General features: G+C 52.0%; 13 protein-coding genes across 20 annotated transcripts; 6 read left to right on the top strand and 7 right to left on the bottom strand.

Moving 5' to 3' along the window:
• Positions 1 to 179: 179 nt before the first annotated feature.
• On the bottom strand, positions 180 to 2,020 carry PPTG_16160 (hypothetical protein; the record flags this gene model as incomplete). Its single annotated transcript, XM_008913515.1, has 4 exons — positions 1,594 to 2,020; positions 1,315 to 1,521; positions 351 to 1,251; positions 180 to 259 (listed from the first exon to the last, which is right to left on the bottom strand). The coding sequence occupies exons 1-4, from the start codon at positions 1,903 to 1,905 to the stop codon at positions 180 to 182; spliced, it is 1,500 nt and encodes a 499-aa protein (XP_008911763.1). The 5' UTR covers positions 1,906 to 2,020.
• Positions 2,021 to 2,042: 22 nt separating this feature from the next.
• PPTG_16159 lies at positions 2,043 to 3,808 on the top strand (the record flags this gene model as incomplete). Of its 2 annotated transcripts, XM_008913513.1 has the most annotated exons (4): positions 2,043 to 2,210; positions 2,286 to 3,400; positions 3,464 to 3,638; positions 3,705 to 3,808. In XM_008913513.1, the coding sequence occupies 4 exons, from the start codon at positions 2,043 to 2,045 to the stop codon at positions 3,756 to 3,758; spliced, it is 1,512 nt and encodes a 503-aa protein (XP_008911761.1). In that variant the 3' UTR covers positions 3,759 to 3,808. The 2 variants fall into 2 exon arrangements, with proteins under 2 accessions (XP_008911761.1, XP_008911762.1); XM_008913514.1 differs by having other exon boundaries at positions 2,286 to 3,638.
• PPTG_16158 (hypothetical protein) lies at positions 3,786 to 4,826 on the bottom strand (the record flags this gene model as incomplete). Its single annotated transcript, XM_008913512.1, has 1 exon — positions 3,786 to 4,826. One exon carries the CDS (start codon positions 4,824 to 4,826, stop codon positions 3,786 to 3,788), a length of 1,041 nt encoding a protein of 346 aa, XP_008911760.1.
• Positions 4,827 to 5,222: 396 nt separating this feature from the next.
• Positions 5,223 to 10,785, top strand: PPTG_16156. 2 transcript variants are annotated; one of them, XM_008913509.1, is made up of 4 exons: positions 5,223 to 5,253; positions 5,323 to 6,054; positions 6,132 to 8,560; positions 8,627 to 10,785. In XM_008913509.1, the coding sequence occupies exons 2-4, from the start codon at positions 6,027 to 6,029 to the stop codon at positions 10,718 to 10,720; spliced, it is 4,551 nt and encodes a 1,516-aa protein (XP_008911757.1). In that variant the 5' UTR covers positions 5,223 to 5,253; positions 5,323 to 6,026; the 3' UTR covers positions 10,721 to 10,785. The 2 variants fall into 2 exon arrangements, with proteins under 2 accessions (XP_008911757.1, XP_008911758.1); XM_008913510.1 differs by having other exon boundaries at positions 5,323 to 8,560.
• Positions 5,280 to 5,882, bottom strand: PPTG_16157 (hypothetical protein; the record flags this gene model as incomplete). Its single annotated transcript, XM_008913511.1, has 1 exon — positions 5,280 to 5,882. The coding sequence occupies one exon, from the start codon at positions 5,880 to 5,882 to the stop codon at positions 5,280 to 5,282; it is 603 nt and encodes a 200-aa protein (XP_008911759.1).
• Positions 10,786 to 10,884: 99 nt separating the features above from the next.
• On the top strand, positions 10,885 to 12,092 carry PPTG_16155 (hypothetical protein). The gene has a single exon (XM_008913508.1). It carries the CDS (start codon positions 10,917 to 10,919, stop codon positions 11,949 to 11,951), a length of 1,035 nt encoding a protein of 344 aa, XP_008911756.1. The 5' UTR covers positions 10,885 to 10,916; the 3' UTR covers positions 11,952 to 12,092.
• PPTG_16154 (hypothetical protein) lies at positions 11,901 to 13,421 on the bottom strand. Its single transcript, XM_008913507.1, has 6 exons — positions 13,160 to 13,421; positions 12,904 to 13,080; positions 12,693 to 12,841; positions 12,530 to 12,617; positions 12,246 to 12,462; positions 11,901 to 12,176 (listed from the first exon to the last, which is right to left on the bottom strand). The coding sequence occupies exons 1-6, from the start codon at positions 13,340 to 13,342 to the stop codon at positions 12,103 to 12,105; spliced, it is 888 nt and encodes a 295-aa protein (XP_008911755.1). The 5' UTR covers positions 13,343 to 13,421; the 3' UTR covers positions 11,901 to 12,102.
• Positions 13,422 to 13,575: 154 nt separating this feature from the next.
• Positions 13,576 to 14,789, top strand: PPTG_16153 (40S ribosomal protein S18). Its single transcript, XM_008913506.1, has 2 exons — positions 13,576 to 13,733; positions 13,992 to 14,789. Exons 1-2 carry the CDS (start codon positions 13,731 to 13,733, stop codon positions 14,445 to 14,447), a joined length of 459 nt encoding a protein of 152 aa, XP_008911754.1. The 5' UTR covers positions 13,576 to 13,730; the 3' UTR covers positions 14,448 to 14,789.
• On the bottom strand, positions 14,636 to 16,215 carry PPTG_16152. 2 transcript variants are annotated; one of them, XM_008913504.1, is made up of 5 exons: positions 15,771 to 16,215; positions 15,453 to 15,697; positions 15,129 to 15,369; positions 14,967 to 15,055; positions 14,636 to 14,894 (listed from the first exon to the last, which is right to left on the bottom strand). In XM_008913504.1, exons 1-5 carry the CDS (start codon positions 16,125 to 16,127, stop codon positions 14,858 to 14,860), a joined length of 969 nt encoding a protein of 322 aa, XP_008911752.1. In that variant the 5' UTR covers positions 16,128 to 16,215; the 3' UTR covers positions 14,636 to 14,857. The 2 variants fall into 2 exon arrangements, with proteins under 2 accessions (XP_008911752.1, XP_008911753.1); XM_008913505.1 differs by lacking the exon at positions 14,636 to 14,894 and having other exon boundaries at positions 14,895 to 15,055.
• A 385-nt stretch (positions 16,216 to 16,600) lies between these two features.
• On the top strand, positions 16,601 to 16,747 carry PPTG_23842 (hypothetical protein; the record flags this gene model as incomplete). The annotated part of the gene is made up of 1 exon (XM_008913503.1): positions 16,601 to 16,747. One exon carries the CDS (start codon positions 16,601 to 16,603, stop codon positions 16,745 to 16,747), a length of 147 nt encoding a protein of 48 aa, XP_008911751.1.
• A 648-nt stretch (positions 16,748 to 17,395) lies between these two features.
• PPTG_23841 (hypothetical protein) lies at positions 17,396 to 18,394 on the bottom strand. The gene has a single exon (XM_008913502.1). The coding sequence runs from the start codon at positions 18,220 to 18,222 to the stop codon at positions 17,869 to 17,871; it is 354 nt and encodes a 117-aa protein (XP_008911750.1). The 5' UTR covers positions 18,223 to 18,394; the 3' UTR covers positions 17,396 to 17,868.
• Positions 18,104 to 20,573, top strand: PPTG_16151 (hypothetical protein). Its single transcript, XM_008913501.1, has one exon. The coding sequence runs from the start codon at positions 18,860 to 18,862 to the stop codon at positions 20,339 to 20,341; it is 1,482 nt and encodes a 493-aa protein (XP_008911749.1). The 5' UTR covers positions 18,104 to 18,859; the 3' UTR covers positions 20,342 to 20,573.
• PPTG_16150 (hypothetical protein) lies at positions 20,493 to 21,760 on the bottom strand. Of its 5 annotated transcripts, XM_008913500.1 has the most exons (5): positions 21,552 to 21,739; positions 21,237 to 21,485; positions 21,079 to 21,157; positions 20,900 to 20,988; positions 20,493 to 20,828 (listed from the first exon to the last, which is right to left on the bottom strand). In XM_008913500.1, the coding sequence occupies exons 1-4, from the start codon at positions 21,564 to 21,566 to the stop codon at positions 20,969 to 20,971; spliced, it is 363 nt and encodes a 120-aa protein (XP_008911748.1). In that variant the 5' UTR covers positions 21,567 to 21,739; the 3' UTR covers positions 20,493 to 20,828; positions 20,900 to 20,968. The 5 variants fall into 5 exon arrangements, with proteins under 5 accessions (XP_008911748.1, XP_008911747.1, XP_008911746.1 ...); XM_008913499.1 differs by having other exon boundaries at positions 20,493 to 20,988; positions 21,552 to 21,760; XM_008913498.1 differs by having other exon boundaries at positions 21,079 to 21,485.
• Positions 21,761 to 22,343: the final 583 nt, after the last annotated feature.

Below are 22,343 nucleotides of genomic sequence, written 5' to 3'. Positions count from 1 at the left end.
CCTCTCGATTTCACCCGCTGATCTGCGCTTCTCCACCTCAAGATCGTCGTAACCGCGCTGTAATTCAGATAACTGTACTCTTAGATCAGCAATTACAGTATCCTTTTCCTGCAACTCGGTCATTAGTGAAGTTCCATCCTGCTCCATCACATGCAGTTGAGCTTGTAAGTCTTTTAGAGCTACATCTCGATCTTCAACCATTGTCTCGCATCTTCTAGCAGTCTCATGCAAACTCGCCACTTGTTCTTCCAGTTCAATGCTAGATTGGGACAGTTTAGCGTGTTTGCCCTCCAGCTCTGTGTGCTTCTTTGAGATCGTTCGTTTCTCGTTCATTTCAGCGTCATACTTACTGACTAGCTCGTCAAATTTTCGTTTCAGATGAGCTTTCTGCTCTTCTAAAGCGCCAAGTTGTTCTTTCAACACGCGAATACTGCGTTCAGCAGTGCGTTGCTCTGAGTCGCCTAAATTCTGGAGCCGGTGCTTTTCCTGAGTCAGATCTAGAATCATTTGACGCAGTTCTTCCTGCTTCTGCTTCGCTGATAGTAACGCAGACGAGAGTGCAGAGTTCTCTCGCTGTAGATGACCCCGGTCTTTTTCAGCTTGAAGCAGCGATTCTTCGTCACTTTCCGCGTGCGCACGTAGCTGCTTCACTTCGGATCGAAGAGCAAGCAGCGATGCTGAGTTCTTACGGCATTCTTCGCATTTCTTCCTGGGTATCTGCATCCGTGAAAAATCTGTGCCTACAGCACTGCGAGACAGCAAAGACGACGAGTAATCGTTTTTGTCACTGCTTTGAGTGGACTCAAACGTCGACTTGGAGCCATCCCAGCCTCGTCGAGCCTTTCGTGATGATACAGTTGCGCTCTGTAACGCCCTCTCCAGTCTCTGAATGTGATCGTGGAGGATGTCCAAATTCTTTTCGTGGTGAGAGGACAGCTTTGAACGGAGTAAATTGATCACTTTGGCAGGTTCGTCCTCGAAAAATGACGCTGAATTGGCATCGGAGCGGCTGTCCAAGTGCTTGAGTCTTTCATTTTCCGCTCGTAGTCGGATGATCTCCTTCTTCTGATCATCAATTGTTTCCCATGCGAACTGTAATGAAGCCTCATTATTCGCTGCTGAGTCTGCCTGTTGCTTCTTCTGTGGACTCTCAGCACCCGCCACTTCTTCTAAGAAATCCGTCCTTAGCATTAACTGAAGTTCTTCCAACTGCTGTTCATCTCCAGCTCCGATACAAACTTTACTGCGTACCTGTCAACCCAAACAGTTAGCAAGAAAGTAGCCAGATAACAAAAATATTATCAACCCACGTACCAACTCCTCGTCCTTCTGTAGATGCACGTGCAGTTGACGCATGATCTCCACACTCTCCACTTCATCCATCACCATTGTCTCCTTCTCCTTCATTCGCAGCTCCATTAAACTCACCAATAGTTCCTGAACGATAGCTTCAGCTACCAACATTCGTGGAGATTGAGCACTCCACTCTTCTTCTTCTCGTCCTCCAAAATCCCCCGAAATCTACCCCATATACACAAGTTAAGCCACCATCATTAGTTCCCTTTCTGTTTCTCTTGCTAACTGTCGCCCTACCGATCGTTTGAGACGTCTCATGCGCTGCTCGCAGACCTGAATCACCACTTCGAACAGGTTATTGCTGTTCTCAGAGCGTCGTCGACTTCTACTCTTCCTCCACTCCTTGGACGCTACAACGCGAGTGCTCATCATCTCCTTGCGCTCGAGAAACTCCATGATCTGCTTCAATAGTTCCAGTAGGATGTCCCGACCGCGATCTTCAGGTGATGACGACGCGCTCTTCGAAGCGAAGAAGGTCGACGCATCCTGGTTATCCACGACGAGCGACGAGCAAAGCCGCGCACCGGAACACGACAAAGAGCGCTCCATGGAGATTTTCCCACTACCACTGCGTGCTGGCTGCTCTTCTCTGCTGGGTAGTTTCGCGACTGAGCTGGAACCGACGGAAAACTTCCCACGTCCGTTGGTGATGTGGTACCACCAATTCATTCGCATGATCTAGTAAAATGGCTCGACGGAGCCACAGTGACCGTGGCAATGATGTGGGTGGAGCATATTGGATTGGGTGTGGTAGGCGAGGGCATTTAGATGGAGACGTTCACGAAGCAGAGCTCAATCGACCGTTTGGGATCTGTGCACTACATGACGGAACTTTGGCGTTCACTGATACTCACGTACGTTTGATCACAACGACCGGGTGTCCATTGTAGGAGAGTACTTTATTATTCTAACTTTTGACTTTGCTGTAGAATAATGCTGTGCGCTTTGTCATCTCGGAAACTCAGCGAGGTGTGCGAAGCTGTTACGTGAAGTCTGTCGAGAGTTCAGGGCTGCTCACTCCAAAGGGGATCGCTGCGTCTTCAGATGATCGACATCTCTTTGTGTGCGATACAGGACATCATAAGATCAAACTCGCTGCGTTGCCCAGTAGAAGTGCACTTACAGACATGGATAGTATCACTGACGAGGTGGAGATGTTTGCCCTTGCTGGCAACGGCAAGAAAGGATGGCGCGATGGACCTGCACTCGAGGCTAGTTTCAACTCCCCAGCAGGTATTTGTGAGTATCCTGACGGCACGATCATCGTAGCAGACACAGGCAATCACTGTATCCGACAGATTCGACGGGCTGTCAGCGGAAAGCTAGTAGTCAAGACTATTGCAGGAGCACACGCAGGCTTGGAAACGACGAAAGGAGGTGGCACTCAGCGATTCGAATCCAAACGAGTCTCTGGGTATCGAGATGGGGTCCGTTCTCTCTTTCGAAGTCCGTCTGCTGTTATTTCAGGCCCCCATGGGGAACTTCTAGTGGCCGACACTATGAACAATCGCATTCGAGGACTCCTTCCATCTTCCGACGGTAGTTCTCATTGGAAAGTCAACACGATATGTGGGCAGGACCGACCAGGACATGCTGATGGGAACTGCGAGGTTGCGTTGCTTGACCAGCCGATTAGTTTGTGTTGGGGAGCGAACACCGACACATTCTTCGTGTCTGACAGAGGAAACGCCTGCATCCGTCAAGTTGGGCGCGGCTATGGTAATGGTCTGGCTTTCGCCTGGGTACGCACAATTGAAGTGGGATGCATACCTCAAGCACCTCGATCTGTACGAGAGCTCTATCAATGCTGCCATCCTCTTGGAATTGTTTGCATTTCATGGTATAACACATCGAGGAAGGAGACCTCGGAATTGGTAGTATGTGACGGCGGGGACAACATTATCAAAATGATATCACTTGAAGAGCTCGAGCACCACGTTTTAGACATCAACAGGAGGTTTGGTGTCCCAAAACTATCAGATCGAAGCACGTTCCAGTCTGAGAGTGATTCTCGAAGCTACAACGACCAAGAAGAGTCCCTTTCGTAAGCTTTTCAATGGGGTTAATTAGCCGCTTTCTTCTCAACCTGCCACGTTTGTATCTGCAGGCCAGTATCACATCACCATGATTCCGAGGGCTTGAGCGGCAACCAGCTCGGAGATGACGTCTCAACTTGCTCGTGTGGGGCTGCTCGTGCACTGGAAGAGGCTTTGAATGCAAACGCAGCACTGCAAGCTGAGAACATGCGGTTAAGAGAGCTTTTGCAATGCACATTCGACGAGGTACTTTTCAAACTCTTATCCACATTTTTCTTCATCATTCTCATCTTTCTCCGCTTGCGATAACAGATCGAACTAGCTGATAAGCGCTTCTCCAAGAACTACCATCCCCAGATCGACTAACACAACAATGTAAGCGTTCTATCGTACTTACATAGTAATGCGGTTCACACGCTCGGTCTTCTTGGCTTCTTCAATGATGCGAATCTGCGGAATCACCTCTTCCGGGTTCACCAGCAGCTTCTCCTCGCCACGGATAGCCGCTGCAATGTTCTTGTAGTACACTTCGTACGATCCGAGTTTGCTGGGAATGACGCGAGTCTCCCCCGTAGTAGCGTCCGTGAACTTGCCATAGGTGTTCTCGGGCTCTTGACCCCAGCCTTCGTCACCAGGACGCTTGCCAGCACGCAGAGCATCCTCCTGTCCGTCCTCGCCGTACTTGACGAACGTTCCCTTGGTACCCACAACGGTATACTTCGGACCAGGGTTCTTTACTAGCATTCCAGCGCTCAGTATCACCTCCCGTTCCGGGAACTTGTCGTATTTAAACTCAAGGCGGAAGTAGTCGTCATTCTCGGCTCCTTCACGCTGGATCTGCACATCGGACACGACCGAATCGGGTTCACCGAAGAGCTGCAGCGCCTGGTCCGTCACGTGAGCACCCAGATCGTAAAGCACACCTCCACAGAGGCCGGCCTTCTCCTTCCAGTAGCCCTTCATGTTGGGACGGTAGCGGTCGTAGTGGGCCTCAAATTTCTGCACTTCTCCAAGGGTGCCGTCCTCGATCAAGCCTCGCAGCGTGAGGAAGTCGCTGTCGAAGCGGCGATTGTGGAAGACGGAGAACAGAACGCCGTTGGCCTTAGCAATGGCGCTCAAGTCTTTGGCTTGCTGCGCCGTGACGCACAGCGGCTTGTCCACGATCACGTGGCGCTTGGCTTCCATCGCCTGCTTGGCCTGCTCGAAGTGCACGGTCGTGGGTGTGGAGATGACCACGAGCTGAATGTCCGTGGCAAGCAGTTCGTCCATGGAGCGCACAATTTTAGGCGCAGGTGAAAGCACTTGGCTCTTGCTAGTCGAACGCTCCAGCACATGCGTGAGCTCGAATTGGCCCGAGCTCATGAGCAGCGGCGCGTGAAAGACGCTGGAGCCCGTTCCGAAGCCTACGAGACCGACACGGATCTTAGCGGTCATTGTACTGTTGACACTGGTGGAGGATGGAGAGTTCTGCTTGGTGTGCAAGAGGCAGCAAATTCTGAAGTGAGCTCAAAGTCGCAGTTGCAGAGCTGGTACGTCAGCTAATCACGCTGGGATTTGCTCGCAGGGGTCGAGCCATTTCGTAAACGGTGGCGGCACGCATGAAGGCACGGGCTCACACAAACGTGAGTGACGGTCTTTATTACACAGTTTTCGACCTCCCAGCACTTTTCAATTTTCATCATAAACAAGCGAGCGGCTAGCTGCTGATCGCGAAAATGCTGTGTTTGCAATCAGTTCATGACGAAACCCTGCGTGCCGCTCAACAATCTTGCTTCGGCTGTGAAAATTATTGCTAGCAACGCCACCGAACTCGATTTTTAAGCGCTAATGCGACGTCTGTGTTGTCAAACTGACAAGCATTGTAAGTGGTATGGCATGAACCACAGCTTATACGTCTACCCGAACCATGACTAGACCGTTTTTCTCAAAGTACTCGTAGCGGAGCGCTGACTTAGTCATCGATTCCCGAGCCATTCGTAGCATAAACAGCATCAGTTCGTCCGACTCGTACGCAGCCTCTTCAAGCTGTGACGTCACCTTTGGCCAAATTGACAGGCTGCGAATATCGTTCTCTTTCTCGTACTTGAAGCGCTTCATCATCCGCAACGCGTACGCATTCACGTCGACCGGGTATAAATACACAAACATGAACGCAGCGTATGAACCCGAGAAGATCCTCTTAACCAGTGCTGCTTCTGCAATCGCTCCTTCGATCACAATACGAGCCTTAGGGTGCTGTCGGAAGATGGAGTGAATATTTATCACAAATGCGTCCATGACAGGGGCAGGTAAAGCATTCTTGTACATCTTGATCGCTGCCGCCTCGTCAAGCCCAAAAGCTTCCCCGGTGCTCTTCACCACTTCATCCAACTCCACCACTGTATACCCTTTCAAGCGATTTGAGAAGTACGTCTTTCCAGCGCCGCTTTTCGCTGTCAGGAACACATACCTGGGTCGGAGCTCGTTGATCCGCGTGATTGCCTCCTCCATCGATCTGTACTCACAACATGCAATGCACTCAAATACCACCTTAAGTACGATTGTATACTCCCGAATGAGTACAGTTTATCGCTCTTCATCTGGGCCTTCCTGCCCCATTGCGTCCTTCGTCTTCGCGCTGTTCGGGTTCGGTCCATGGTCCGGAAGAGGGGGAAGAAGAGAGGTACACCACTGTGCATACACCTCCCACGTTTAATGACGTAAATTTCCGCTCAAATTCTGTCCATTTTCTTCCTGTAGACGCCCACGCCGCGACCCAAGACGCCCCTGCCACCTATGATGCCGCCACTTTAGCCGAGGCGCGCGAGCTTCAGGCCCAGGAGTTGGAGGTGCTGCAAGCCATATATGACTGTGATCTGGTGACGCAGAGTTCCACGCCGTTGTACTCGTATATTTTTGCCATTCGACTGCTATGTGAGGCCACCCCAGGTTCAGCAACGACCGCCGAAGTGCTGCTGCATTTCGACTTCACAAGAGCCTATCCTCTCAAACAACCGCCCAACATTACAGTGGAAGCCAAGCACGGACTGTCAGACACGGAGACACAAAAACTACAGCGCGGAATGGAGAAACTCGCGCTCGAAAAGGTCGGAGATGCCGCGGTTTATGACCTCGTGGTGTTCGCCACAGATTTCATCCAGGACCATCTTAAAGACCAGTCATCGTTCTTCGACCAGATGATGACGCGTCAACAGGACAGAGAAACCAAAGAAAAACTGGCGGAGGACGCGCTGCTGCAACAACAGGAGGAGCAAGCCAAAGCCAAGAATGAGGAGATTCTGGCGCTGATTGACGCCGAAAGGAAGAAGAGAGAAAGCATAAAGAAGACGAGACGGAGGCGGAGACGACACCGATCAAGTATTGATGGAGAGGATTACGGAAGCGACGGAGAGAGTCGAGACGACGTGGAGAGTCTGTCGAGTATTTATGAACAGCAGACCGAGGCGAGCTCGAAGAGAGATGATGCCAGCTCGTTACGTTCGTCGGACTCGGACTCAGATACGTCGGATTTGGATGCTGCAGCAGCTGCGGAACGATACCACTCGAGATATCACGGAGACTTTAAGGAGCTTGGACTTTTGGGACGTGGAGGAGGAGGTGAAGTGGTGAAGGTGCAGAATCGCCTGGACCGACAGCTCTATGCTGTTAAGAAAGTGAAACTGGATCCGGATGATAAGACGATGAAGAAGAAGATCTTGCGTGAGGTGAAGACTATTTCACGAATGCAGCATCGACACATCGTGAGGTACTTCCAGGCGTGGATTGAGGGCGAAAGCGGAATGTCCAGTGACGACGAAGAAGAGGACAGTGACTTAAGTGATGAAGAGATTGAGCTAAGTGACGCCGTCGTAAGTGGGAAAGAAGATATATACGGGGATGTGAGTCTTTCGTCCGATGGATTGGGGCCCATGACCTCTACAGACGAAGACGAAGACGACTGGTTAGGCACGATGGGTAGCAGTACAGGACTGTGGTCGACATCTCGCCATGATACCCGTAGTCTCCGCAGCAATAGCCACTCATTCCATTTCTCTTCGCATCATTTAGCGTCCGAAAACTATCCAGAGGATGGATTCGAGTGGGAGGCACTGGAAGAAGCTCCAATGGAAGAGATGGATGACTCCAGCGACGATGAAGACGGTGGATATCATCAAAAGGTATTGCCACATAGAAATCCTGTACCCGAGAAGAAGCGGAAGTTCGAGAAATTGTACATCCAGATGGAATATTGCGAAGGGAATGCTCTCAGAGAGGTGATTGACAAGGGAGCACTGTGGAAAGATCCCGACAAGATCTGGACGATGTTCCGCCAAATCCTGGAGGCTCTCGTGTATATTCATCGACAGGGTATCATCCACCGCGATATCAAACCGCCCAATATCTTCCTTGACTCCGAAGGAACCGTCAAGTTAGGCGATTTTGGTCTAGCTGTTCGCCCTCCCAAGGTCTTGGAAGATGACAGCAACGACGACTCTACCCCACCCGGAGAAACTGCGACTGGCACTATTCTGTCCGAGTCGACGGGGTCTTCAGCTGCTGAGCTGTATGGACGTTTGAAGCTGGAGAACTTGGAGAGTACGCGAGTTGTCGGGCGGTCAAGTGTACAGAACAGTAACCTCATGACGACAATGTCAGCGGATGTGGGCGACGGGAATATCACTGCTGGAGTCGGCACAGCGTTCTATCGAGCACCTGAGCAGGAACGAGAAGGCCAGCGATACAATCAGAAGGCAGACTTGTTCTCACTTGGTATCTTGTTCTTCGAGATGTGGTCGCCGCCGTTCACAACGTTGATGGAGCGTGCACAAGCACTTACTGGACTGAGAGAAAGACATGAACTTCCAGAAGCTTTCAGCGTCTCGGATGATGTTAAGAAAATAATTCTGTGGCTTTGCGAACGTGACCCATCCAAGCGACCAAATGCAAAAGAGTTGTTGGCGAGCCCTCTCTTGCCTGCCAAGATAGAGGTTGAGGGGTCCTATCTTCGTGAAGCTCTGGATACACTCGCAAACCCGCAGGGCAAGTTCTTCGGACAGCTTATTGATGCCCTGGTCTCACAAGAGCCTCTCAACCACGTCGATTACACCTACGACCACCTGGAGTCCGTCAAAATGCGCAGCTACGAGGTCCAACTGCGCACGAAAACTTACGTCAGGAATGTGCTACAGGTTCGTAGCGTTGCGTTGCATGTTATGTGTTGAGTCTAATCAAAACTACGTAATATCTTGTTATAGAAAGTGTTCGAGCGTCATGGAGCGGTTGAAATGTCGACGCCGTTGCTAATGCCACGACTGTCGGAGCAGACCTTTAACGGTATCACTCTTAATGCTCCACCGAACGCATCAATGATGCTGGATGGTAATGGCGTGTCGGTGTCGCTGCCATTTGATCTGACTGAGAGACTTGCGCGGTTTGTTGCACGACACAACGTTTCAAGGCTCAAATGTTTCCAATTCGACCGAGTCTACCGGAAGAGTGTTGGTGGCGGTCATCCGCGTGAGTTTAACGAGTCGGATTTCGACATTATTTGGGACGATGGAGGTTCTTTCCGATTCCTGGAGCTGGAAGGTCTAGAAGTCGTGTCTGGAGTGATCAGAGCGTTACCAAGTCATCTAGGATCCTACTATCTACGCTTCAATGACGCCCGAATGACGCGCGGTATTCTCGATCTATGTCGGGTTCCCAGTAGTGCACGTCGCGAGGTACTGCGTCTGCTTTCAAACGAGGTTTCGTTCTACGTACACGCTGGTCCGCCCGCCACGCAAGCACCTAGCTTGAAACCGAGTCGTTGGAAGTTCGTAGCCAAGCGACTGAAGCATTACGGTGCACCACCAAGCGCTATTGAGGCACTAAAGCCATTTTTCCTGTTACCTGAAGACTGTCTGACGTCGCTGGATATGATCGAGTTGGAAATACAGAAACTGTTTGCCAAGAATCGAGCTCTTACAACTCGTGACTCGACCACAGACACAGATGGTGAGACTGGCTCTTCATCTGCAGACCGAAAGCAAATTCAAAAGCGGGATATCCAGCTGCGACGTGTTGTGAAGGACGTGAATGAGGGCATCACGTCGTTGCGTTTGTTGCTGCAGGGTATGCAGTTCCTCCAGCTGTCCGGTCCGGTGTGCAAACGATTAGACTTGGGGCTGAGTCCGCGTCCAGAGAGGTATTCGTCAGGTTTCATCTTCCAGGCTATTCTGCTTGAAGAGTCCACTAATGGTGGCAATAATGCTGGTAAAGTTGCATCGCTGTTAGTGGCAGCGACGGATAACCAGATCATCATCGCCGAGGGTGGACGCTACGACGCACTGGTTTCACGTTTCCAGCTCACGACGGCGTACGCGAAAGCCTCTGCAGTCGCTGCTATGGGGGTGCGTTTTGCCATCGATAAGATTGTTTCGTTACTCGCTGATTCCATGAATTCTGCGTTGTTGGAGATGAAATCACCAGCCTCAGAAGTATTGACTGGTGGCCGCAAGGTCCTGATCTGCTCAGCTGGTAAGGCGTCCGATACGATACTGTTCCGAATGCAGATTGCCATGCTCTTATGGGGACAGGGCATCGGCGCAGACTATCTTCACCCAGAACCGCTGCATCTGGAAGACTTGGAAGACTATTGCGCACAGCAAAATGTACATTGGATGGTGATCGTTCAGAAGCATATGATACGAGATAAACAGCAAGTGAAGATTCGAGCGGTGAAAAGCCATTCTGAAGCTGACGTGGTAACGAATGTGGCGTCGTTATCGGAATGCATCAGCGAGTTGCTGGCAAACTTTGGCAAACACTCGCATGGCGATACTACAACTGGTGGTCGTGGAAACAATCATTTTGCTGACAATATGAACAACAGCAACAGCGGTGGTGGCGGCAATTCCTCGTCGAATGGCAATACGTTGCAACCAATCTTTGATGTAAGGGTGGTCGACGCGAAGTACCAATCAAGGGACAGAAATTACCGCAACTATCAGCTTGATACGCAGAAGGTTCAGCGTCGCGTGTCCAAGTGGATCTCGTCCAGCTTTTCATCGCGAGGGGAGGAAGCCATGAAAGTGCTGAGTGTTGATCTGCCGTTTGCGTTGGTACGCGAGATGTCATCAGCACTGATGGAAGAGGGACGCAACGGCATCGACACTGTATGTGCTAATAACCCAAGGTACCGGAAACAACTCAAGTATACCATGGAGGAGGTGCTATCGCTCACTCCGAATTCGAACTCGCGCGGCGTAGGACGTGAGCGATATGTGCTTTTACACAGCATGGTAGACGATCGATACGACATGATGTCGCTCGCCCCACCGTCCAAATCTAGCGGTCGTAAGAGATAGAAAACAGCCCAAGGGAAGATAGCATTTGTAAACACAAATACAATACCAATCGAGTACCAGGATCATCCATTCTTGCAGTCAAGTTGAAGTGATTCCACAATGTGGCCCACACGAATATTGTACAGGTATCTATTTATGTGATTCTATCAGATCTCAGAGTTTGTTGTGGATCACAGTTTTTCCGACAGCATCCATCATGAGCACCGACGACGAGAGTAAGTCGCAGCCGCCGGCCTTCGACCTGGCGCTGCATGTCAATTACCTTGTGGGGCTCAAGAACAAGAAGGAGGACTTTGAGTCCTGCATGACGGAGCACATGCGTGTGAGCGGCCTGTACTGGGGCGTGGGGGCCATGGCGCTGCTAAACCGCGAGGAAGAGATGGATCCGGCCGAGATCGTGGAGTGGGTGATGAAGTGTGAGCACCCGGACGGAGGATTCTCCGGCAATGTGGGCCACGACCGCCACCTGCTCTACACATTGCACGCGTTGCTGATTCTGGCCATGCTGGGCGCTCTGGACCGGATAAAGCGCGACGAGTGCGCCAAGTACGTGGCGTCGCTACAACAACCCGACGGCTCCTTCGCCGGTGACGAGTGGAAGGAGATCGACACTAAGTTCACGTACTGTGCGCTATCAGCACTCAAGATCCTGGACAAATTGGAGCTCATAGACGTGGAGAGCGCTACGGCGTACATTGATACATGCCGTAACTTTGATGGCGGCTTCGGTAACATTCCCGGCTGTGAGTCGCACGGCGGCCACATTTTTACGGCTGTGGGAGCGTTGTCGCTGGGTTTCGCTTTGGAGCAGTATGTGGATGACGAACTGCTGGGCTGGTGGCTGTGTGAACGCCAATGCGACTCTGGAGGACTGAATGGAAGACCCGAGAAGCAGGCTGACGTATGCTACAGTTGGTGGAACATTTCGTCGCTTATCATGATCGGCAAGCTCGACTGGATCAGCAAGGAGAAGCTCATTCAGTTCATTCTCGCGTGTCAGGACCCCGAAGATGGAGGGATTGCTGACCGTCCTGGAAATGTGGCCGACGTGTTCCACACGTTCTTCGGTATCGCTGGACTGTGCATGCTTGGATACTTTGACCGTGAAAAGGAGAATCACCCAGAGTATCAAGGTATTCGACAGATTCACCCGACGTTTGCTATCCCCACAGATATTGTAGAGAAGCTGCAGTTGACAGCGGATATGATCATGCCGGTGCACGAGGACTAGCGTTAAAAAAGGCATTAGTTTGGAGATTTGATCTGCAAAAATGGATGACGTTACCAAAGCAAATAATCGTTCAAAGGTGCAATCTCTTTCGCAATTTTAGCCATTTCGGTCTAGTATCACGTCAGAATGCCAGGTAAGCAGCGATCTGCGTCTACAGTTCCATGGGCGTGGCTTCCTCGACGACAATGTTGGCAGGGAAAAGCTCTGTTTTGGAGCTCAGGACATCTGAACATAACACAAAAATGAGTTACAAAGCTCGCGAGTCTTTCACAGTAGTAAGTAGCTTAAACGTACGAGTAGCTCCGCGCGGGATGTGCGTGACGATGTCCCGGTTGATCTGCGAGCGCAGCTCCGACACCTCGTTGGGCTTGATACAGTTAAACTCCTTGACCACTTCCACCTTGCCGTTGACCTTCTTGATTGTCGTCACATCCACGTTGCTGCCCGAGCCCAGATCGTTGAAAATACCGGCCAGAATGGCCTCCTGCACCAGTTTCTTTGCCTCGTCCTCCTGAAAAACAGAAGTATACGGCGTCAGACCTTGTGCGTTTCACCATAACAAATACCCGACTTCATACCGTCATGTCGTCCTTGTAGCCGTGCTCGAACACCGACATAGCGGCCAGACTACCCGATCCCATCGTCACAAAAGGCAACTTATCCGTGCTGTCATATATTACAAGAAAAGATCAGATCAGCGGATTTTCAGCAACACCATGCTCTGGGATCTAGTGAGCTCACCTTCCGTGGGGGTAAATGGTGTAAAGGTGCGGGCCGGTAACGTCGACGCCGCCCAACACAAGCGCAGCCGATACGTAGCCCTGGTATTGGAACAGCATCCGCTTCAGCAGCGTCATGGCCGTAACCACACGCGACTGCGTGTCCGTGTTCTGCAATCAACAAACAAACTGTTAGAGTCCAACATATATTCACTTCAACTAGTCCAGCGTACCAGGCGGTGCAGCTCCAACTGCGACGAAATGAGAGCTGTGGTGTTCTCGGTGTCTGCGGCCGTGCCGGCACCGCAGCAGTAGATGTTAGGCGCGATGTAGTGGATCTTCTCGCAGTTCTTGTCCATGACGATGGAGCCACCGGTCGAGCGCGTGTCTGCTCCCAGCACCACGCCGTCCTGCATTTATTACAACGATAAGTAACCATGAGGAATGATATGATACAGTCGTAATAATCCCCGTTTGCTGCAGCCTTGCCTTGTAGACGACGCCGACGATAGTAGTGCCCGTCTTGGTGGCCTTGAGCTTCTGCTTACCGCCCGACTGGCTAAGCAGAAGCTCATTGCGGCGACAGTTGTCGAAGTTGAAGCCACCGTGCAGCTGATCGGCGGTAGGGAAGGCGTCCCCGAAGGTGTTCTGCGTACGGCGGAAGTCGCTCATTCTTCTGGACCTACTCGGAAATCTTTGGGCTAAAATAGCGAAGGGGGGATCTTAGTGATGCTTCAAATAGAGGGCCATGGTCAACCTTATGTTCGAATAGATACGATACCGCTATACTGTCATGCGTAATTTCCTGCATAATAGAATGGAAACGATTTATTAAGTTTAGTATGCCGTTTGAAAGGATTATAAATGGGAGAGTTCACGCTTGTTGATTGGCCATAAAGTGATCGAGCGTTTTTACTGGCTGTGCGCAGCGCCGAGTCCCGACTGCCAGTCATTTGCAAGGGCATAGTGAACTCAAGTGAGCTGGGTTTTTGAGCCAACCAGCCACACCCAGCGCCTTCCACTTTGTTCCCACTGCCAGAAGCAAAAGCATTCGTTAACCATGGTGAGTGGCTTTCCCCGTGCCTATATTAGGGAGGCGACCAATGAGTACAGCAAGGGAGGCGTGAAAGCAAGCATGCAAACGCAGGGAACCATCAGCCAGCAACGCAGTAACAGGAGCTTATCGGATATCTAGTGACACGGTCGCGAGGTCAACGTGACGCATGCTTCTCCCTTGCTGTACTCATTTGGAAGCACCGAGACTACAGCTCTGCAACATAACAGATCCAGGTTGCTAATGTTTGTTATTGCTGTCACTCAGTCGCTTGTCATCGGGCCGGACTTCCAGCACATTCTGCGTATTCTTAACACCAACATTGATGGTCGCCGTAAGGTGTGGGTCGCTCTGACCGCCATCCAGGGTGTGGGCCGCCGTTTCTCCATCATGGTCTGCAAGAAGGCTGAGGTGGACATCACCAAGCGTGCCGGTGAGCTGACCAACGACGAGATTGAGCGCGTCGTGGCCATTATCCAGAACCCCCTGCAGTTCAAGATCCCGGTGTGGTTCCTTAACAGACAGAAGGACTTCAAGACGGGCAAGCACTCGCAGGTCGTGGCCAACAACCTGCAGGGCAAGTGGCGCGAGGACTACGAGCGTCTCAAGAAGATCTACGCTCACCGTGGTCTGCGTCACTGGTGGGGCCTCAAGGTGCGCGGTCAGCACACCAAGACCACCGGCCGTCGTGGCCGCACGGTCGGCATCCTTGGCGGCAAGTAAGTTGCTGCTGGGTGACGCTTTCTGGCTTTGTTCCCTCGTGGAGATTGCTGAGATTCTGGCATTATTGTGGTGGACGATGATCCCCGCGTTTCAACGCGCGGGGTGACCTAAGCGAATTCAACAAGATCGACAACTCTTGCTGCTTCTTCTAATTGGACTACTCTTTGGCTTATGTTGCAGTTAGTGTTCTGTTTCACAGGTGTGGCAGTTATATTGGAGTTAGCTACAGGTGTTGGAATGCACTGGTGACGACTGCAATGAGAGTTCATTGGCAAAATTGCAAAAGTGCTGCGATAGATCTATTGATCATGTTACAGCTACATGCATCGTTTACGTCTTCACCCGGTGCTTCTACAATGCTCAAGGCAAAATTCTACAGCACTCAAGAGGTTGGACATCTAACCTCCTCTCTATTGGGTTTCCACAGGCAGACCCATCTTCTGGAAGCTGTAGATAATACATGCAAAACGTTAATGTTAGAACCGTTCATATAATGCTCAAAAGTGACTCTAAACTTACGCCTTTGCCTGCTGAGCGTAGATCTGCTCCACCTGCTGCCGGAACTGCTCGCTTTCGCCGTGGTATTTCTGCAGAGCCGCCGAAAGAATCTGAAGTCGAGCAATGAATCACACAGTTCGTCAGATATCCATCGTATAGTTCGAAGTGACTAAGCATGCTTACCTCCTGCGAGATACCGTGGGTCTTCATCTGGGCCTGGGTCATCTGCTCCACGTGCTCCATGTATAGGTACTGGAACTCCTCCATAGCCTTTTGAACGTCGGTGATGCCCTCCGCTCGGGCATGGGCAAGCATGTCCGCCATGGCCTTCTCCATACCAGCCACCATTTCCTTCAAAATCGCCAGCGTCTTGTCGGCAGTGAGATCCTCTGGAACCTCCACGGGCACCGGAGCAGGGAACACACTGTACACTATATGTTAGTATCATATAGGCTTCCAGTTGCTATCGACGCCTCAAAACCGCAGCCAGAATGGTAGTCAACTTACGATCGCATGATGGTGTTCAGGTCTTCCTGGAGCTTGAGGATCTCCGGGTCCTGCCCGTACTTCTCAAGCGCAAACTCGAGACTCTGGCGGCTCCACTGGCGCTTGGCAACGATTTGTTGCTCAATACCTTCCATCATCTGATACAGCTGCGACAGAATAGCCTGCTTGAACTCGGCGTCGCTCAGTTCGTGGTTGTTGTCCTTCAGGTACTTGCGGACGGCGTTCTCAATCTCCGGTAATTGTTTCTACCAATATATAGTTACAAATAAATGTCAACACTCTATCAATATCATGGAAGAGAAGCTGCAGCACGCGTACGAAGAGGTCCTTGACAGCAGCCGTAAGTTCCGTAAAGAAAAGAGCGATCTCTGCCTGCGGAATATCTTGGAAGGCGAGTGGATCCGTTGTGCTAGACGACGACGCGTCCCACCACATCTTGCCCACGCCAATCAAAGCACCTACGACGGCAATGCCGGCCACAATACCCGTCGGGTCCGCTTTCACGTGCTGCGGCTGAGCAGCGAACGGTGCAGCATTGACACGGGTTTGCTGCACGACGCCACGTGGAGCGCATGCAAAGGAGGTGGAAGCAGAGACAGAGGCGCGGCGAGTAGCCGCACTTCTGGCGGACTGGCGGAGATGCTGGGCTGCGTGGCGCATTGATCCGAATACCATGGTGTTAGAGCTACTGTACAACTTGCAGCGTTTTGAACGGCGAAAATGAGCTCGTCAAACATTCCTGTGGTGCGTGAATGCATCACACCTGCAACATAATAATGTGTTGACACACAAATTGAAGAAATCAAACGTACATTTCGGTACTGTAATGTGTGCATACATGAAATGGTTTTGTAACTGTGAAAGTTGCTCAACCACATGCAACACCAACAACTTTTCTAGCGTAGGCTGCCGTGTATGGCTGCAGTGACTGCAAGAAGATGCTCCACGTGACAAAGTAGCGCGTGAGGAACTTGCTGCTAGCTTACACCGCCCATACGAGGTTACAGCAAGTATTAATAAATCGCTCTTTTGGAGAAATATCGGGCGACAGGCCCAGTGCAGTAGATCTCACTCACCCCTATTTCATTTCGAGTAGGCGCCACATGCCCAATGGATACGTGTAGCCTTTGGCCAGATGACCTGGGGACATGCCACCAGAGTGCCACAACTCAGGAGCGAGTCAGAAGACAACATGTTTGCCGGCCCAGCTGAACGCGCACCGTACAAATTCGCCATGCGCTGTGCCGTATGGTATCTTCCAGGTTCAACTGAGCACGCATGGACTTCATGAATGAGGGTGAAGTGAAGCCCTCATTGTTGGCTTGACGTATAGTTTGCTGGACGCAATTTGTAGAAGCCATTCGCTGCGAGGACAGCCTCACCATTTGCCTTACATTCACGGACTGATACATGCCATACGCGATTGCACTGTCCTCTTAGACAGTGACAGTGTTCTTCTTAACCGAACTTCCCATTGAGTACGCCAAATACAGCTCCACCTAAAACGCTCTCCCTATTGTGAACACGCCTTCCGAAACCTGCGAAATGCGAAATAATAATGCAGACGTTGACAACCTCTGCTGGCGCCTGTGCTCAAACATCTCAAACATTTTACAGTGGCTACCCTCAACCATGCGTTGGCGGTGAACATGTATTACTTACGCGCTGTTTCGTGGTGAGCTAGTACGCGAGTAATGGATCTGCGACTTGTCCGACGGATCGACTAGCGGTCCGCCCAATGTGAACACCAAAGAAATTGTTGGCGCATGCCATGCAGTACGGCTGCCTTTGAGGTTGAATTTACTCACGTGTTGCAGACATGGTTACTGTAGCTACTCGTTAGCACGAGGTGTTACCTCCGGTCTCTTTTTCGGAGCTAACAGTTTCTGTCAGAAACGTTTGAGATGTCATCCATGCATATTCTCCAACGACAACAAAACGTTCAGAGGATTGATGGGGTACATGTATCAATACATAGCCCTTTTAAAGTCACTTTTTACCATTAATAAATTCTTGGTGAGCTTTTAGCCGAGAGGCGACATGACGTTGCAGGACGAGAGACCTCGAATGCAGCTCCGAATGAAATCGGATTTTTATCGTAATGTCCTACATCCTGCTGGTCTTGCCTGCATTTCCGTCACGCTGACACCGTGATGGCTCGCAGCAGCATTGTACCACGGCAGTCTCGCTGCGCTACAAGAGACGACGAAGCTTTGAGCGGGGGCAACATGTTTGACTGATGCATGTTGCGAGGGTGGATTTTTCGATGCTTTTTCAACAAAGCAGAGATCGAGCGCGATGACAAAATGATTGCCAGCCTTTTGCGTGCCTTCACGATGAAGTTCATTCACCTCCGCCGCGTGGCTCGAAAGCGCAGCGCCATCGACCCTGGAGATCGCCAAGTTGCACTAATATTTCACCCGCCTACCAGCTGCCGGCGTGGCACAGCCAGCGGGTCAACGCGAACCACTATCGTCTTCCCCTGCTGGCGTCCAAGAACTTCATGGAGAAAAGAGCAACAAGTTGTCGCCAACAACCGGCACCAGCCTTGCCCGCAGCAGAGCCCGAGCAGTCTCCACGGTTGGACAATCGGTGCCCAGCAGTGGCACGCCAGCTCCAAAAGATACTGCGTCGTGGACATCTGCCGTGCTGACGTGGTGGAAGTCAAAGCTCTCAGCGCTGTGGTGATCGCTTGCCTAACAGCCACCTTTGCGCTTCCATCCTCAACTACACTATTGTTACTGCTCTCTCCGCTTGTGGCGAGTTGCATTGATGCACCGGCGAGCTATCACCTCGGGCCAGCTCGACGCTCGCCATTTTCGAAGGCATTCGGAGCCAAGTTGCCGCTCAAGTCGTGGTCCGGCTCTTTAACCCAGATGCCCAGAAACAGCCGCATCGATTGTACTGAAACTCTCTCCCTAACAAAAGCACTGCGACAGGCTTATCATGTGGAATTCGATAAGGCAGCGCTCTCCCGTTGTTTTAAACTAGGCAAAGGAACCCACCACCACGACTCGATTCTCTCTTCTGGCCGCAACTTCACAACGACGGACCAACCAGCCGAGCCGGAGAGCGAAACCAGCAGAGCCCAGCGCAGAGCACAGCCTCCCCATCATTACATAATCTCTTTTGCCCGCTACGTGTAACGTGCTGCGTCCCGAACACGCAGACACCAACCCACACGCACGACACTCGCCAGGCCCGAGCAGCTAACGCGCTCTCGCACTGTCGTTACGAAAGATCCCCGAGCTTGACACGCAGCGGCAGAGTTTAAACACTACTTCTTAGACTTACCCGCGCGGCAGCTAGTTCTCGCCGCCAACGGATCAAAAATTAGTTCGCACACGCAGAGACCGAGTGCAGCAGCTCCTCCCGCCCAGCACCTCCCGACCAGCTCCAGCACGGCCATGTCCATGGGCCTCCACTCTGCGCGCGAGGAGCTCGGACTGCCCAACGTGGCTGGAAGCCACGGCATGGGTCTCTCCACCTCCACGGGCTACCTTAACGGCGATGTCGGTCAACAAATCGGTGGACTTCCCAAGCCGATCAGTCTCAGCCCGCGTACTTTTGGTATGGAAGACCTGCGAGACTTTTGCGGCCCTGTTGGCACCTTCAAGACGGGTCTTACGCCTCGCGTCTTCAGCACGGGTCTGACTCCTCGCTCGGGCTTCACTCCTCGCTTCACAACCGGCTTCACGCCGCGTATCAACGTCACGGGTCTGAGCCAAGCGCCCAATGCCCCACCCTCTGAGACCTCCAATGGCTTCATTAGCCGGCCAGGAGCCGGCTACTCACCGCGCAGTGCTGTCGACGCCAGCAACAACAAGATTTCGCCCTCAGGCTTCACTCCCAAGGACGTCTCGGGCGCCAAAGTGCCCATGCGTTTCCCTGGAGCCTTTTCGAACAACAGCCCACCGAAGATGCCCATGAGTGAGCAATTCAAGCAGGAACAGGCCCCGCCACAGACACACATGCAGCAGCTGCAACAGATCCACCACCAGAGTCAGCAGATGAACCACGGCGCACCGCACCATGGGCAAATGCCGCACCCGGGGATGCCCAACATGAACATGCCCATGTACGATTACATGAACCGCCCCGCACTGCAGCAATCAGCGGACCCACGTCTCAGTGTAACGCCCAACTCGGACCGTGTTTCGGACCAGGAAGACCTGGACGAGCGTCGACGTATGAAGAACCGTGAGCGTGTACGCAAGTGCCGCAAGCGTAAGCAAGACCGTCTGAACTTCCTGGAGGACCGTACTGCTGAGTTGGAGAAGGAGAACGGGGCGTTGAAGGCCAAGATGGCTCGTAAGGACTCTGGACTCACGGACGAACCCTTGAGTGAGACGCAACTGAACGATCTCCGCAAGAAGCAGAACACCACCTTGTCCTCGTACATTCGTGCTTACAATGAGGCCGATGGCTCGGCATTTGAGACCAGCGCTCGTGCTATTTGGGCTGACTATGCTGAGATCCTGTACGGCACCAGCGGTGCTCGTGTTGCCGGCATGACGGACATCGTCGCCAGCAAGAAATCGTATGCTAGTGTCTTTGCTAAGTACGAGATCAAGCAGTACACGGTGCAGTGGAAGCCAAACTCTACGGACAAGTGTCTGGTGAACTGGGAGGTTGAAGTTAGCGTGAAGAAGGAGGCGGCCAAGAACGTACCGCTAACGACTCCGTTCGCCGAGCTGGCGCCGCACTTTGGCGACAGCAACGAGCCGCTGTCGTTCCAAATGTCCTCGCATATTACATTCGAGGAGGGCAAGATCGTGGAGGAGATTCGCCAGCTCAACTTGTCGCGCATTGGTGAGGAGGCGCTGAAGCAGTTCGCTCAGGACCCCAAGAAAGCCGCCGATGTGATGCGGTGCCTGATGACGGTGTAGACTTTTTCAGACATTGCCACACAAGGCGGAGAAGAGCTCGAGACGAGCTACAGTAGACCGATTTTCGGACGCACAAGACGGGCAGAGACCCACGCAGGTAGCTCGTAGCTCAAGGAGAGTGTCCTTCTCCTTGTTGAGTAGCAGTAGAGCATCGTGTATCATAAAAGCAAATATTACCCATGAGAAACTTATGATGCGTTGCAGTCAGTTCTGACTCAGGGTGAGCGAAGACTACGTCCCGGTATGCTTCATCTTCCACGTCACGGCGTCGTCCATGCTTGCTTATTTCCTCAACATTACTAACACGTGCGCATTAGCTAAACAATGCAGCGCAGTGGCTCGAGGTGACACGAAAAAAAGTAGGTGTGAGTTGATCTATTGGCTTCTTCTTCTTCTTCTTCATGGTAATACATGTAGTAGATGGCGCGATGCAGCGCAAGTGCGGATTGCTTTTTGCATTAAAAACTTGTGTAGCGGCTTGCTGGCTCTATAGAGAAGCAGAGTCGGTCGAGTTAGATTTTTTTTTCCTTTGTATAGAGAGACAACCAGTCAGCCTGCCAGTGCAATGTGGCGCTCCATCCTTCGCTGCTATCCTCATGGGTTCGACTCTGCAGTCGAGGACTTGAGTCAAGCTCGTCTTGCGACGTCTGCATGCAAAGCAACAGCACAACACGATCATTAGAAAAAAGAGCGAAAAACAGCATTCACTCTATGAAGCAGAGGATGGAGAGCTGTACCCGCGAAAACGGTGTTGAGCGTCGGGATGTTGTTGGCCTTAAGGATCTCGGGTGGCACGTCGTTCATCTCGTTGAGTTCCTACAACGAAGCCACACACCAACGGTGAGTCCAGAGCCATCCGGGTGATGGAGGCATTGCACACTTGCGGCTGTCGTACCTGAATCTCCTTGAAAGAGCCAATGTACTGGATGTCCTTGCCCTCTGGGTCCTGTAGAAAGACCTGCGGGTAGTTGGCACGGATGCCGCTGACCTCAAAGTAGCGGTTGCGTGTGTCGCGGTTCTCCTCGAGGCTGCAGTCCACCTCCGTATACGTGATCTTGTTGCCATCCAGCAATTGCTTCAGGTGGCCGATCTCGTACTTTTGCTCGGCGATCGAGACCATCGAGGAGGTCAGCACAACGCACGTCTACAACGCGTAACAGCGACGTCAGCACGGCAACGAAGGATACAAGTAAGATCAGAGCAGGCGCACCTTGACAGGACTCATAGTTAGTTGATAGAGTGTAGGAGATGCCGGAGATAGCAGACTAACGGTGCGGTCTTAGTTTGGAGCTGCCCAAGCGTTTCTTCTCTGGCCTTTCGCACACTGCCTTCGGCTGGATCGGAGCCCTCCACGCACGCGTCGACACTGGTGTGGTTTACATACCCGACTAAGTACGAGTTGAAGCGCCTTGGAATGTTCGTGCAGGACAAGAGCTTCGATGCAGCGACCTTTTCACCGCGGGAACAAGGTGTCGCAGCCCACGCAAGGATAAGTCGCTTGAATGCAACGCGATGGCTGGCTGAAATGACACGGACGACGGTGCGTGAAGCTCGAGTGAAGCCACTTTGCCTGATTCCTGTACTTCCTGAGATGGCTACATCAGGCCTAGCGCAACCAGTGGAGCATACACTGCAGGACCACGTGCAATCGCGATGTAGATCGACGTCAAGGATGCTGCACATCGATTCACTCGAGCTAGCGGACGTATTCCTAACCTTAGATTCCCAAGGCTGCTACCGCCGCCGCAACCTGGAGCTATCTCATGGAACAGGACAGTACCCTAGCGCGTCGCGAGTGACAGCAATTCAGCAGCAGACCTCGACTCTATCGGCTTCGCGAAAGCGGACCCCCTCGGCACGGTCGTGCCATAGTCGCTCAAAATACATGGTGCAGAGAGCTATTGGTTCTTGACTTTCGAAGCAACGTTTCCTCCCGGCGACGTAGAGCATTCCGTAGGCGACTCGCAAAAATGGTGTCGTTTGTGTTACATGCACAGAAGAC

Source organism: Phytophthora parasitica, assembly GCF_000247585.1.
Source record: "Phytophthora parasitica INRA-310 unplaced genomic scaffold supercont2.53, whole genome shotgun sequence".
Classification (NCBI taxonomy): domain Eukaryota; phylum Oomycota; class Peronosporomycetes; order Peronosporales; family Peronosporaceae; genus Phytophthora; species Phytophthora nicotianae.
Note: the sequence above shows the minus strand (reverse complement) of the source record. Positions and strands in the feature narration are given on the sequence as shown.

Excerpts from the sequence above, each read along its gene's own strand:
- PPTG_16156 (XM_008913509.1), top strand. The coding sequence starts at position 6,027 with ATGGTCCGGAAGAGGGGGAAGAAGAGAG. Across the intron at positions 6,055-6,131 it reads GAAGAGGGGGAAGAAGAGAG|ACGCCCACGCCGCGACCCAA; the intron begins GTACACCACTGT and ends TTCTTCCTGTAG. Across the intron at positions 8,561-8,626 it reads ACGTCAGGAATGTGCTACAG|AAAGTGTTCGAGCGTCATGG; the intron begins GTTCGTAGCGTT and ends ATCTTGTTATAG.
- PPTG_16155 (XM_008913508.1), top strand. The coding sequence starts at position 10,917 with ATGAGCACCGACGACGAGAGTAAGTCGCAGCCGCCGGCCTTCGACCTG.
- PPTG_16154 (XM_008913507.1), bottom strand. The coding sequence starts at position 13,342 with ATGAGCGACTTCCGCCGTACGCAGAACACCTTCGGGGACGCCTTCCCT. Across the intron at positions 13,081-13,159 it reads TCGTCGGCGTCGTCTACAAG|GACGGCGTGGTGCTGGGAGC; the intron begins GCAAGGCTGCAG and ends TAATAAATGCAG. Across the intron at positions 12,842-12,903 it reads AGTTGGAGCTGCACCGCCTG|AACACGGACACGCAGTCGCG; the intron begins GTACGCTGGACT and ends TGTTGATTGCAG.
- PPTG_16152 (XM_008913504.1), bottom strand. The coding sequence starts at position 16,127 with ATGGTATTCGGATCAATGCGCCACGCAGCCCAGCATCTCCGCCAGTCC. Across the intron at positions 15,370-15,452 it reads CTGAACACCATCATGCGATC|TGTGTTCCCTGCTCCGGTGC; the intron begins GTAAGTTGACTA and ends TATAGTGTACAG. Across the intron at positions 14,895-14,966 it reads TACGCTCAGCAGGCAAAGGC|CTTCCAGAAGATGGGTCTGC; the intron begins GTAAGTTTAGAG and ends TATTATCTACAG.
- PPTG_23841 (XM_008913502.1), bottom strand. The coding sequence starts at position 18,222 with ATGCAACTCGCCACAAGCGGAGAGAGCAGTAACAATAGTGTAGTTGAG.
- PPTG_16151 (XM_008913501.1), top strand. The coding sequence starts at position 18,860 with ATGTCCATGGGCCTCCACTCTGCGCGCGAGGAGCTCGGACTGCCCAAC.
- PPTG_16150 (XM_008913496.1), bottom strand. Across the intron at positions 21,158-21,236 it reads GCTCTTTCAAGGAGATTCAG|GAACTCAACGAGATGAACGA; the intron begins GTACGACAGCCG and ends GCTTCGTTGTAG.